The 13,592-nt window shown below is 44.1% G+C and overlaps 1 protein-coding gene across 1 annotated transcript in view; it reads right to left on the bottom strand.

Annotated features, from left to right (window-relative positions):
• Positions 1-12,156: 12,156 nt before the first annotated feature.
• The window catches only part of GASK1A (golgi associated kinase 1A), a 41,546-nt gene continuing 40,110 nt past the window's right edge, over positions 12,157-13,592 (bottom strand). Inside the window, exons 4-5 of the mRNA XM_049781755.1 lie at positions 13,040-13,143; positions 12,157-12,438 (exon numbers count right to left, since the gene is read on the bottom strand). Of these exons, the coding sequence (XP_049637712.1) occupies positions 12,237-12,438; positions 13,040-13,143 (306 nt within the window). The 3' untranslated portion in view covers positions 12,157-12,236. The remainder of the gene's footprint in view (positions 12,439-13,039; positions 13,144-13,592) is intronic.

Here is a 13,592-nt window from a genome sequence, read left to right as displayed (position 1 = left end):
AAGGCAGGGTGTTTGCCTTGCATGTGGCTGCCTAGGATGGACCTCAGTTTAATCCCCAGCATCCCATATGGTCCGCCAAACCAAGAACTGATTTCTGAGCAATAGCCAGAGTAACTCCTGAGCATCATGGATGTATCCCAAAAACCAATATATATATATTGGTTTTAAATGTATATAAATATATATACTATATATAAAATATTTGGTTTTAAATCAAATATAACATATTTGGTTTTGAACCAAATATATATATATATACTTTATATATACTTCATATATATTCAGATATATATATTCAGATATATTCAGATATATATATATGTATATATGAAGTATATATAAAGTATAAAGTCCACCTTTTGGGTGAGGCCTCCCTCAGCATAGCACCTCTAGCCCCTCTGATGACAGGTATGAAGATTGCAGGGTAATGGTGTAGAAATGAATTCACAAGCAGTCAAAGTTTCATTGGAGTCAGCTCGCTTTATTCTATGGACCTATCTGCCATGTGCATTTCTCTGCTAAACTTCCTATGCGAGCAGCTTATTTTATAGTTTCTCTTTTAGCTCTCTGCCTTCTGTTTTGCTGCCTCCTCCCTTCCCCACAGGCTGCACCTTTTATTCTTTATCCAAAATAGCCCTGCACATCCCAGGTGAGGGCAGATCTGACCATCCAGGTGGGCTTAACATCTCAAAAGGAAGCTTATTAAAGGCCTTGGGGGAAGGGATACCTTAAAGAATCTCCTTGGCACATATTCATGGTTGCCTTGAACCTCCACAACATTCCTTTCACCCAAAACCTTTGTCCTTAATCATACCATCTGCCACCACCTCAAACTGCCATGATATCTCAAACATTAAGGTTCAGTTTGGGTTGGAGAAGCTCAAAGAAATGATGTAAATGCATGACCCCTGATGCATTCTTCTGCCACATGGCCCCTGCAGACCACCAGGCATAGTCCTAGTCTCCCACCAGCACCACTAGGGTGATCTTGGTGGCTTCTAGCGCTGCCAGGTCTGAGCTGGATCATGTAACCAGGTTTGAGAGAAGTCAAACCACAGTCCCACCACTGTTGAGAGTGACACCTGGGCTCTACATACCTCTGGGGAAGTGCCTGGAGAAGTGATTCACTTCACACAGAAATCTCCATTGATTAGTGTGTGGCCCAGGGGAGCAGATTGGCCCACCCTGAGGGGAGCACCTCTTTGGCCAGGACCACTTTCCCCCACAGGAGGGCAGTGTCAGCCACAGGAGGGAGCCCAGGGTATAGGATGCCCTGCTACTGCTAGCCTCCATCTGCTTTACTGGCCCCAGGCCAGTATAGTCCTCACTGCAGCCTGGAGACACCAGCCTGACCAGACCTTAGGGTCAGCACACATGCGTACACACACACACACACACACACACACACACACACACAGAGCTGGGTCTCCCTGCAGAAGGCTGAGCCAACTGTAGGACTACATATACACACACATATACTCACACACATAGACACAGCAGGATCTCCCTATAGGAATTGAACCAACTATAGAGCTACGATGCACACATACAAACCCTTATGTACATACATGCACACACAGACCCAATGGTCTCCCTGCAGCTGAACCAGCTGTAGTGTTCTCTGGTTTTCTCAGTGACAGGACAGCTACATGCAGCTCAGGCCACAAGCACCCAGCAGGCAATGTGTGGTCTAAGGCAGTTGCAAGAAAGGGAGGCTTTCTTTGGCCTCTTTGATTTGTCCTTTTAGATCTTTCTAACAGACAAAATTTTAAAAGCCAAATGAGTTCTCATGAACATTTTTAATCATCCACACTGCCATGAAAAGCAGCACAACCAGAAGCTGTGTATGAGGGGTGAAGGCACTCCTTTTGGTTCTTTAACTAAAGCGGTTTTCTTTCTCAAGGAACACATTGTGAAGTTGCGCATAAGGGGTTGGGAATTGAAAAGAATTCTCCCAGGCTCCTGGATTGAGTCTGTAGCTTCCTGGGACTTTTGCTATCTGAGAGCTTTTCTGCTGAGACACTTCCCAAAGTGGGCAGTTTCAGGCCAGGGTGTGTTGGAAAGAACTGGTTCTTCTTTGTTTGTTTGGTTGGTTTTGGGGTCACATCCAGAGGCTCTGTACCCTGGAATCACTCCTGGTGGGCTCAAAGAACTATGGGATGCCAGGAATTGAACCTAACTCAACCATGGTTAAGGCAAGGCAAGTACCCTAACCATTGTACTACCTCTTCAACCCCACAACCATTTTTAATATCAAGTCATCAGACTTTACAGGTCCTAAGAGGCCAGTCTTTCCCTAGGGTTTTGAGATTTGGGGCCCAGGAAAAGGAGGACCTCTAAATAAAGTTGAATTTAAAATAATCAGCAAACATGTACTTAGATGCACACTAGTGGGAAATGAGAGGGAGAATTTCTTATGAAACCATGAAGTTGATAACCCGACACTTCTGTTTTCCAGGAAGAAGTGGAGACACCTCCACAGCTAGAAAGTCTTACTGCCAAGTGTCATCAAAAATGCAGGAAAACACTGTCATGTATTCTGCTGGTAGGTAACTAAGATGCTTTTCTGGGAACAGGCTGCAGTTTCAGATAAACCTGCCAGATTTGTCTGAAATTGCATTCCTGTCCACCTACCTCACTCAGGGAAATGATGCTTATACAATAACTTATGCAGGAATGTTCTAGGATAGCTTTATTAGCCCCAAACTAGATAGGACCCAGATGATCTGTAGTGAGTAGATCACAAATTGTGACTCATCTCTTCCTCGAAGTACAGCAGGTAGAGTACTTGCTTTGCACACAGCCAACCTGTGTTTGATCCGTGGCACTCCATATGGTCTCCTGAGCCCTGCCAGGAGTGATTCCTGAGTTCAGCGCTGGGTATAACTGCTAAGCATCACTGGGTGTGGTCCAACTCCCCCAATGGAGTCAGAGCAATAGTACCGTTGATAGGGTTTACAGTCTATGGGTATGATCTTGTCTACAGCTCATGGGTATGATCTCCTGAATCTCATATTGTTCCCCAAGCTTTCCATGAGTGATCCCTGAGCACAGAACCAGGAGGAAGCCCCAAGTACCACCAGGTGTGGCTCCAAAACAAAAGGAACAGATCATTGCTACATAATACAGTACATGTATTACATATATAGCACTTACTAGAGCAATATTGTTACAAGGGCCATTGGGTGGATCATGTTGCTGAGTGTGAAAGGCTATCTCAAACTTTTCTGCACTTTGCCATTCTATGTAAACAATAGGTTCAAAATGACAACAATTATAGAGGTAGAGTATAGAAGAAATTTGGGGCTGCCAGGAATTGGAGACAGGAGAGTGTCAGGACAAGACAGCAGCAGGCAGGTCCTTGTGACTTTGGAACAGTTCTGTCCCTTGAGTGCTGTGGAGAATTAGGACTCTGTGCTGTAACGAGAACCTGCACAAGGCCACTGTACCCAGGTCAAACTCATTGGTGGTAGACTGTGTTTTGGGAAAATGCTACTCCCAGGGGAAGCCTTATGGGGGAGCACAGGATCTCCCTCTGCAGTCTTTACAACTGCTGTGAATTTATACTTCTTTTTTTTCCCTCCAAATCCTTGGGAGGACCTGAGGTACAAGCTGGGTTCTCAGGAGGATACATGAGAATTCACATACCTGAGAGACTGTCCTAGGGCCCTGAGTCCAGGAACTACCAGCTGAGCTGATTTGGGGACCCAGGATGTCATCAGTGGAGTAGCCTCTCCACCATCCCTATGGTGATGATGTGGCCATTGGGTCAATACTCCAGTTGCCACCTCTGGGACAACTACTCCTATCACCTAGGAAGCTAAAAGTAAGGTCAAAATCCAAGCCTGAAAAACCTTATTATTATCACAATGCTATGAATCAAAATGAGCCACCAAGCTGGCACCTCCCTTCCATTCTTCTTTAAAGGTGTTTGGAGCAGAGAGGTGGTTTCTGTGTCTCACTGTGTAGAAAGCTCCTGGAAGGAGGACAGTAGAGATGGGGCTGCCCAATGTTAGACATGTGTTCCCATGACCACCAGGACTAGGAGTGTCTGTGTGGGGACAGAGCTTCCAAGTTGGAGGGACAGAGAAGGAGGTCCTCCAGGATCCACCTAAGAAATAGCATCCCAGATGTCTGGGCACCCACCAATAATGTGCATGTTCCACTGCAGGCTGGAGCTATGAGAGGCAAATGGTGCGCCAGAAGCATTCACGAACTTGACTTTGATATTGGACTCCCACTTTGTTCCAGTTGGGGATTATTAGTCCCCTTGGACCCTGCACAGTATCTTCAGGGTTTGCATCTCTATCATAAGAAGTGGCATTATGAAGATAAACACACTGTTTTCATAGATGTCCGCATGGACATCTGCTTTCTCTGACTTCATTTCTCTCATTCCCTATACTTCATCTCCCACCCTGGGGTAATGTTAATGCAGGCTTCTCTGCCTCTCAAGGGGACATGCAGGGCCTTCCATATCCATTCCATCCTCTGCTGAAAGGAACTGGGAACTGAGAGCTCCTGTGAGGGAACAAGACTGCATTTACCTCTCTCTCTCCCAGCTCTGCCCCTCAGAAAGCAAAAGTTCCCCAGAAATCTGCAATCAGGAATTAAATCTCACAGGGGGAGTTTTGGCACCAATGGTACCCTGCTTCCCAGGTCACCCCTCCTATTCCACTTTTTACAATTATGAATCATTCTGGTTTATCAGACCCCTTTTATCCCCAGCACCCCTAAAACCAAATGATTCCTGGGAGGGCTTCCATCTTTCCTCTTTGTGGCCTCATCCCTTCCTGTCTCCCCAGCTAGGGTTCGTATGGTCCGACATCTAAGCTATGAGGTCTTCACAAGAATCTCTGTGAAGCCTTTGGCAGTAGGTCTGTCCTGGCACCAATTAGTCAATATGGGTCTAAAATCACCTCTGAATCCTGGAAGCCCAAACACTGGACTTTTCCCTGACATTTCCCTGCAGTGGAAAGGGAGCTATGTGTCCACATTGCACACTTAGCCATAGTGCCCATGGGGGCCTCAGTTGTACCAGGCAGTTATTGCAGCTGCTGAGTCAGATACCCATGACACTGAACATCATCAATAAGCTGTTGGTTTTCAGAGCTGTGGGGATTTTTAGAATCGCAGCTAGAGGGTTTTGAAGCTCTGTTACTAGCATGGGCCTCTCATTTCCCATGGAGTAGATAGACTTTTTGAGGTACAGAGCGGAGGGGCTGTGCTTGGGTGAGATAGCGGGGGGGGGGGGGCAATGGCTAACATAGCATAGCCTTGGTCCTCCTAGGACTGTCTTCATTTACCAGTCCTCCCTGCCATCATTCTACACTTGGCATGGTAACCCATTCCTGAAATTATGATTGGGGAGGATGTGGCACCAGCAACAGCCACTGAAGCTGATGTTCTTGAAAAAGCTAAATAGCAGCTGAAGTTTCTAGTGTGAAAAAAAGACATGGTTCATAGAGTGAACAGCAAGCAGCAGCAGGGAGCTAAGTGTTTGGGATGGTACTGGGCAGAGACTTGCGCTTTGCTATTGTACCAGGAAATTTGCCCTGTCTTGTGTTTAGCTCAGATTCAAAAGCTGAGAGTAAGTGGGCTGTCACAGTAGCCAGGAAGGTTGGTAACAGTGCCTTTGAGTCACTGCAAAATGTTCCGGCTCAAGGCTTGCTAGCTATCTGGCTCTGTTCCTGCCTGGAATCTAATTTTGGCTTTCCCACCTACAAACTGGTTGACATGGGACAAATGGCTTTGTACCTTCTCTGTGAGTCAGCTCAGAGACATTGTGTTGTGGTGGTAAGATTGGATGCTTTCTTCCATTAAACAGCCATCACGCATGGTGCTGCCCATAGCAGCATTGTAGGTTGTGATGCTGGAAGCCTCCTATGGGTTGAAGTACCTTTGGATCTTCAGGCCCTACCATATACCCTTCTGACCTGGATGACTGGGAATTAGTGGAAGTGTCCCCTGGTTCCCCTGAGCTCTGCTTGGAGATCCCCAAATAAACAAACAAACAAACAAACACGAGGCCAGAGAGATAGCATGCATTTGCCTTGCATGTAGCTGACCCAGGATGGACCTGGTTTGATTCCTAACATTCCATATGGTCCCCCGAGCTTGCCAGGAGTGATTTCTGAGCATAGAGCCAGGAGTAACCCCTGAGCATTACCAGGTGTGGCTCCCAAACCAACCAATCAATAAATAAACTAAAGTAAATGAACTAAAAATAATAAAAAATAATAATAAACTAAAAAACCCAAATAAATAAATAAGAAAATGAAAACATTCTGAATCTATTTAATAAGACCTACTTAATTTTCACAATAAGATGACCACAGAGTGTATATACAAAAAGAAAACCATACTACTATTTCCCAAAGTGAGTGACACTGTCCCTAGGGTTGATAGAGTAAATTGAGGGTGATAGGAATAGCATTTGATGCAATTGAAGAGCCCTTTCACTTTGTTCAGTTTAGGAATGTAGATTTCCAGGGACTTACTAAATAAAATATTTTGTGTTGTTTCTGTAAAGGGCGGACAGTAGGCCAAACACATTTGAAAATCTCTGTCTTAGACCATATGTGAATATATATGCAAATATTTGCAAAGATTCTAAATAAAGGGCCTATTCTAAGTAATAGGTTTATTGCAGGGATATCAAAATAATTCAGTATTAGAAAATAAAAGAGAAACATTATTATGTATTCAGTAGACATTGATAAAGGCAATTAATTACATTTAGTCACTAATCTTAAATTATAAAAAATTAATTGAGGGCACTTGAGTGAAAGCACAGTGGTAGGGCATTTGCCTTGCACATGACTGACTCAGAACAGACGCAGGTTTGATCCCCGGCATCATATATGGTCCCCCAAGCCAGGGCTGATTTCTGAGCACAGTCAGGAATAACCCCTGAGCACCGCTGGGTACCCAAAAAACCAAAAATAAATACAATTAATTGAAACCTAAGAATAAAAGAAATTTTCTAAGCTAAATGAAAGATATCTGTCAAAAACTGCTTTCTTTTTTTCTTCCAGGGTCCAAACCATTTTATATCTTCCAAAGGGGGTAGAATAGCTGGAGGCTGGCAGAAACTGTCTTTCTTTAACTTAGCAATATTACATTTGAAACTTTTTTTTTGGTTTTTGACCAAACTCGGTGACGCTCAGGAGTTACTCTTGGCTACGTGCTCAGAAATCGCTCCTGGCTTGGGGGACCATAAGGGGCGCCAGGGGACTAAACAGTGGTCCATCCTAGGCTAGCATAGTGAAAAAACAGATGCCTTACTTCTTGTGCCACGGCTCTGGCCCCTCCATTCGAAACTCTTGAGGCATCCCCCTAAAGTCAAGAATGAGGTATGGATACCTGCTGTCATAGTTGTTTCTCAGCTTTCTTCTAAAGATGCTATTCAAGCAATAAGACAGCAAAAATAATTAGAAATAATGTATATTTCACATGCACACACCTGTGAAATAAAGTGTGAAAATATTCTTTGAATCAATAATTTTCTTTTTTTCTTAAATTTATAATTTTCTAATTAAAAACTCTAAGATATGATGATCAGAGAGATAGTACAGCAGGTAAAGCAAGGCTCTTTTTTATTAATATAAAATATTTATTTAAGCATCATAATTACAAGCATGATTGTAGTTGGGTTTCAGTCATAAACAGCAGAACATCCCCGTTCACCAGTGCTACATTCCCACCAATGCCCCCCCTTTCCAATCCCTGCCTGTATTCGAGACAGCCATTCTATTTCTCTCATTGTTTTTTTAATTATCTTTATTTAAACACCGTGATTACAAATATGATTGTAGTTGTATGATTATAGTCATGTAAAGAACACCCCCCTAAGCACATGCTATTGACCCATTTTTCATCTCTGGCACCTTGAGCCCCACCACTAATGATCCCTGAGCACAGAGCCAGGAGTAAATCTGGAGAACCCCTGGATATGGCGCCAGAACCAAATAAATAAACTTTTTGTTGAAGAAAACTTTAAATGGTTACAGAATGTTATCAAAGAATGAGTGTGTTGATAAACCATGTCCTTTAAGAAAAGTGCACAGTTGTAAACAAGTCAGATTCTGACTAATCTATAAATTTAATACAATCCCCATTGAAATACTAATGGAATGTTGAGGTCACTGAGAACTGGGTGGCATGTTTTATAGATTAATACTATTCTATTGAAGAAAAAGGCACAAAATATAGTAAAGAAAATTAAAGGAGAAAAACGATGAGAATGTATACTTTTATCAGTAAAGAATGTTTAATTGAAAGTGAGACAATATATTTCAAATTATAGAGAATGAGTGAATCATTGAATAACAAAGTTGGAACAATTTCTATTGATGGGAAGTACTTTAGGTTTGGTCCCTACTTCACCCTTCTCTCAATATAGATTTTTATAGCTTTATTTTTATTTTTTGTTTTTGGGTCACAACCAGCAGCGCTCAGGGTACCTCCTGGCTCTGTGCTCAGAAATTGCTCCTGGCAGTCTCGGGGGACCATTTGGGATGCCAGGATTTGAACCCCCATCCGTTCTGGGTTGGCTGTGTGCAAGACAAATGCCCTACTGCTGTGTATAGCTTTATATTTAAAGTAAATACTCTTAAAGTGCTAGGAAAAAAAGAAGAGATTATTTCAATAATCTTGAAATAGTGACAGCGTTTCTAAGGTGTGAACTCGAAAAATTTAAAGTAAAAGAAAAACAGATAAGGCACAGAAATCAAAGTTTGCCTTTTGGCAAAAGACTAAACAAAGTCAAGAGACAAATGACAAGCCTGAAAGAAAATATTTACAATGTGTCTAACAGAGAGAAATTGATTACAGTAATTAGATTCAAAAATTGATAACAAATTAGTAAGCAAAGAACAATAATCTAAAAAGATAACATGCTTTTTCTAGGGCTGGAGAAATGGTACAAGGCAATTGCCATGCGTGAGGAGTAGTCAGTACCATTATGGCAGTTGGAAGAGACAATTGGAGTCAGTTGGCAGTTGGAAGAAATATCAGAGTTGGGTTTGGACATGTCCCTTGACACATCTTCTTGTCATGTATGAAAAGAAAAACTGAGGCCCGGAGAGATAGCACAGCGGCGTTTGCCTTGCAAGCAGCTGATCCAGGACCAAAGGTGGTTGGTTTGAATCCCGGTGTCCCATATGGTCCCCCGTGCCTGCCAGGAGCTATTTCTGAGCAGACAGCCAGGAGTAACCCCTGAGCAATGCCGGGTGTGGCCCAAAAACAAAAAAAAAAAGAAAAGAAAAACAGACTGTTGAGGGGAGGCCCAGAATAGTGAGTGACCAGAGCAATGCCTGCTGGTTCGTGGGGAGCCAGAGATAAAGCATCGAAGAAATGCTGCCTGCTTAGCAACTAGTTGCTTTTCTATCTTTGAACCCAGACCGCCCCTGGCCACCTCTGGCTAGTGAATTTCCATCTCTCTCTCCCTCTCCCTGGAACCCCTGGGCAGCAGTAGCAGGCCTCAAATATCAGGAGGAATACAAGGCGTGCTGTTTCTTCTCTTCCCTATCTCAGTCCCGACAGGTAGTCACTACAAATTGGCTTCCCTGGGTGGGCCTCATGGGTTCCTGTGAGCCTTGCAGCACCCGGCTCTGCAATCCCTGAGGATCTGCAGCCTGCAGCCCTGTAACTCTGGCAGCTTTGGGTCTCTTGGTCTTCTGCATTCCATCATAGTATGACCCAACCTTCCCTCAGTACCAAATAAAATAAAAGCAAAACAAAACAAAACAAAAACAAACCAATAAAAGCAAAAAGTTTGAGAACAGTAAACTTTTATATTTGTTACCCCACCCTAAATAGGAAAGTTAAGCAATTAATTTGTAAGCAATTGGTACTTCCACTCTTACTAGGAATGGTAATTAATACCATCAATTTGGGCAGGTTTTGCCACTCAAAGTAAAGAAATGCCATACCTTTGACCCAGAAATCTATTTATGGGAATCTAGCGAGCAGAAATACTTGCAGAGATGTTCATGGTATTATTTTGTTTATAATCAGTGAATAATTGGAAATTTGCTGCCTCATGCATCAGAATAGGAACAGCTAAACAATTTTTTAATATCTTTTTTTCTTTATTTAAACATCTTGATTACAAATATGATTGTGATTAGATTTCAGTCATGTAAAGAACACCCCCTTTACCAGTGCAACATTCTCACCACCACTGTCCCAAATCTCCCTCCATGCCACCCCACCCCCACCTGTACTCTATACAGGCTTTCCAGTTCCCTCATTCATTCACATGATTATGGTAGTTCTCAGTGTAGTCATTTCTTTTTTTTTTTTTTTTTTTTTTTGGTTTTTGGGCCACACCCGGTGACGCTCAGAGGTTACTCCTGGCTATGCGCTCAGAAGTCGCTCCTGGCTTGCGGGACCATATGGGACGCCGGGGGATCAAACCGCAGTGTCCTAGGCTAGCGCTGGCAAGGCAGAGGCACCTTACCTCTAGCACCACCATGCCGGCCCCTCAGGGTAGTTATTTCTATAACTGCACTCACCACTCTTTGTGGTGAACTTCATGAAGTGAGCTGGAAGTTCCAGCCCTCCTCTCATTGTCTCTAAGGATTGTTGCAAAAATGACTTTTATTTTCTTAAAACCCATAGATGAGTGAGACTATTCTGCGTCTCTCTCCCTCTGACTTATTTCACTCAGCATGATAGACTCCATGTACACCCATATATAAGAAAATTTTATGACTTCATCTTTCCTGACGGCTGCATAATATTGTGTATATGTACCACAGTTTCTTTTTCTTTAGCCATTCGTCTGTTGAAGGGTATCTTGGTTGTTTCCAGAGCCTGGCTATTGTGAATAGTGCTGCAATAAATATAGATGTGAGGAAGGGGTTTTTGTACTGTATTCTTGTGTTCCTAGGGTAGCTAAACATTTTTTTTTTTTTTTGGCTTTTGGGCCACACCCGGCTTTGCTCAGGGATTACTCCTGGCTATCTGCTCAGAAATAGCTCCTGGCAGGCACAGGGGACCATATGGGACACCGGGATTCGAACCAACAACCTTTGGTCCTGGATCGGCTGCTTGCAAGGCAAATGCCGCTGTGCTATCTCTCCAGGCCCAACTAAATAATTTTTTAAGGTGTATTCCTGTCTTGAAATCTATGCAGTCATAATTAAAACTTGGATCAATGTCTGGAGGTAGCTGGCACATAACATGCAGCCCACATAACTGGAGAGGTGTAAGGCAGAGCTGATCGACAGAAGAACAAAGACTGCGGTCACTATTTAAGCAAGACTGTAACTAAACAATATAGTGCACATTTTTGGTATCAAAAGAAAGGGGCTCTAAAGCCAATTGCACATCCTGAGTTGCTCAGTCTCACACTGACACCAGGTATTTTAAATTGGAGAGCAGGTAAACAGATGACCATACTTTTATTTGGGGGGGGGCTCACACCCGGCAGTGCTCAGAGATTACTCCTGGCTCTACACTCAGAAATCGCTCCTGGCAGACTCGGGGGACCATATGAGATGCCAGGATTCGAACCACCGTCCTTCTGCATGCAAGGTAAACACCCTACCTCCATGCTATCTTTCTGGCCCCAATGACCAAACTTTTATTATCTTTTTATTTACACAGTCGTTTATAAATAAAAAATATAAATACAAACCTCAAGAGAATTTCTGGAGCTTTCACTTCTATGTTTCTATTATTTACAAATTTGGTTTTTGCAAACATGTTACCTTTTATCATCCATAAAAATTTAAAAATAAGGATCGAACACTTAAAACTTTTAAGGACAAGCTCACTAATGTTCCATTTATTAGATCTTCTTGCTACCAAGAGCCCTCTGGGCCACAAGAATAGTTCTGTGAAGATCCTTTAGTAGGCTCATGTTATTCATGCATGCATATACATGCACACACACATACACAATTGTCCAGCTCTGTATGTACACAGTTTTGCAGTATCTACAGCAGAGTCACTCAGAATATTCTTGAATGTTTTACTTGGTTCAAAGGAGTCGGTAACGAGCTAAGAAAACAAAAGGAGTGCTGTGTGATTGAAATCCCAACACTACAAACACATTTGCCATCAAGTGGGACTTGTCCTGTGACATCCCTGGAGTCTTGGTTTCTAGCTTCTTCCATTTGTCCAAGAACATGTGATCTTGGGATGAGGATTCATCCGACGATGTCTGCCATGAAGGGCCCTGCCCAGAAATGGAGGGCCCTGCCTTAGTGGGCATAAGGACATCCTCATTCCTTGAAGAGTGTGAGGTTGTGTTTCTGGATGTGTCCCAGCAGGATGCGTCCCCGTCGCTCCAGTGTCTGGAGAACCCGCTTCAGGCCTGCGACCCCACCTTGACTCTCCCAGAACACTGGGTCTATCTGCAGCGAGTGGAGCAGCAGGTTTTGTAGACACCCTGACTTCAGAACCTTCACAGCTGACTCAGGAAACCTGAGGGGGGTGGGTGGGGTAAATGGAGTCAGGAGACTGTTACAAAAAGGGAAGGAAAAGCCATTCTGGAGAATTCCAGGGCAAAGCAAGCAGGAGCTCACGCTGCATAGGCATAGGCCCCAGTCAGGCAATCTGCATGGTCCCTGGCTGGGCCTCCTGACAGACTCTGTATGATAATGCTTGCAGGGACTAGGCTGGGTCTCCCTGACAGAGAAGCCTCATTAAGCCACAGGTCCACTTGGCAAATGAAAGAGAGGAGCCCTGGGAAGGTTAAGCTGCTTGATTTCTCAGAGTAAAAGGCAGGATACCCCAACTAGATCCCAGTGCTGGAGCAAGCAAACGACCGCCTGGCTGCAATTCAAAGGGGCAGCTGATGTTGTGTGGGGCCAAAGGGTCCTTGGATAAAGGAGGTGAGGGGCAGACAGCCATGAGTTTAGAGCTGGCTGGCAGTATCCCCTCTCAACTTTCCCAAACTTCTGATAGATGGACTTTTGGGGAGCTAAAAGTCTGAGATCCTAAAAGATCTGAGATTCCACAGTCTACAGAAAGACACCCCTCCCCAGTCCCAGTACTCAAACCCACCCAAACCCTTGCTCCTTACCTATTTATGCCTTTCAGAAGCCGGAAATTTAGCTTGTCCTCAGGGTGCTCAAGGTTGCCAGCATTATCAATGTAGACCAGATGAGAAGGGTCACTGCTCCGCACCTGGGGAAGGAACCAGACAGAGACGAGTGGGTCAGGGTACAGCTGAGCCAGTGCCCAGATCAGGGAGTCAGGGTTCAGGACCTGTGGAAACCGGAGCCACTGGTCCCAACGTCCACCCAGCTGCTGCCCATGTGGTCCCCAAGTATTGAGCAGTGAGCAGACTCTCTGTGGCTTCACAGGCACCATTGCAATGAGCCTTTCCCACACTACAGGAAGTTGAAACCTCGCTGGTATTAACCCATTTTACTGGAACACGAAGACATTGATTCAGCTGCATGAGATCACATAGCCAAGCAGTCACTGGCCAGTTCAGAGCTGGGATCTGCAGCACCAAGAAGCCCAGCGTCATCTCCCACTTGGCTGGACCCAGGGGCCAACTTGGGGTCCTGGGGGGACAGGGTTGGTAGGTCAGTGGTGAGGAGTATCTCACTAATGCGCCTTCATCTGCT

The sequence above is a fragment of the Suncus etruscus genome, chromosome 10 (assembly GCF_024139225.1).
Source record: "Suncus etruscus isolate mSunEtr1 chromosome 10, mSunEtr1.pri.cur, whole genome shotgun sequence".
NCBI classification, from domain to species: Eukaryota; Metazoa; Chordata; class Mammalia; order Eulipotyphla; family Soricidae; genus Suncus; species Suncus etruscus.
The sequence above is the reverse complement of the archived record's forward strand: the minus strand, read 5'-3'. Positions and strand labels throughout refer to the sequence as shown.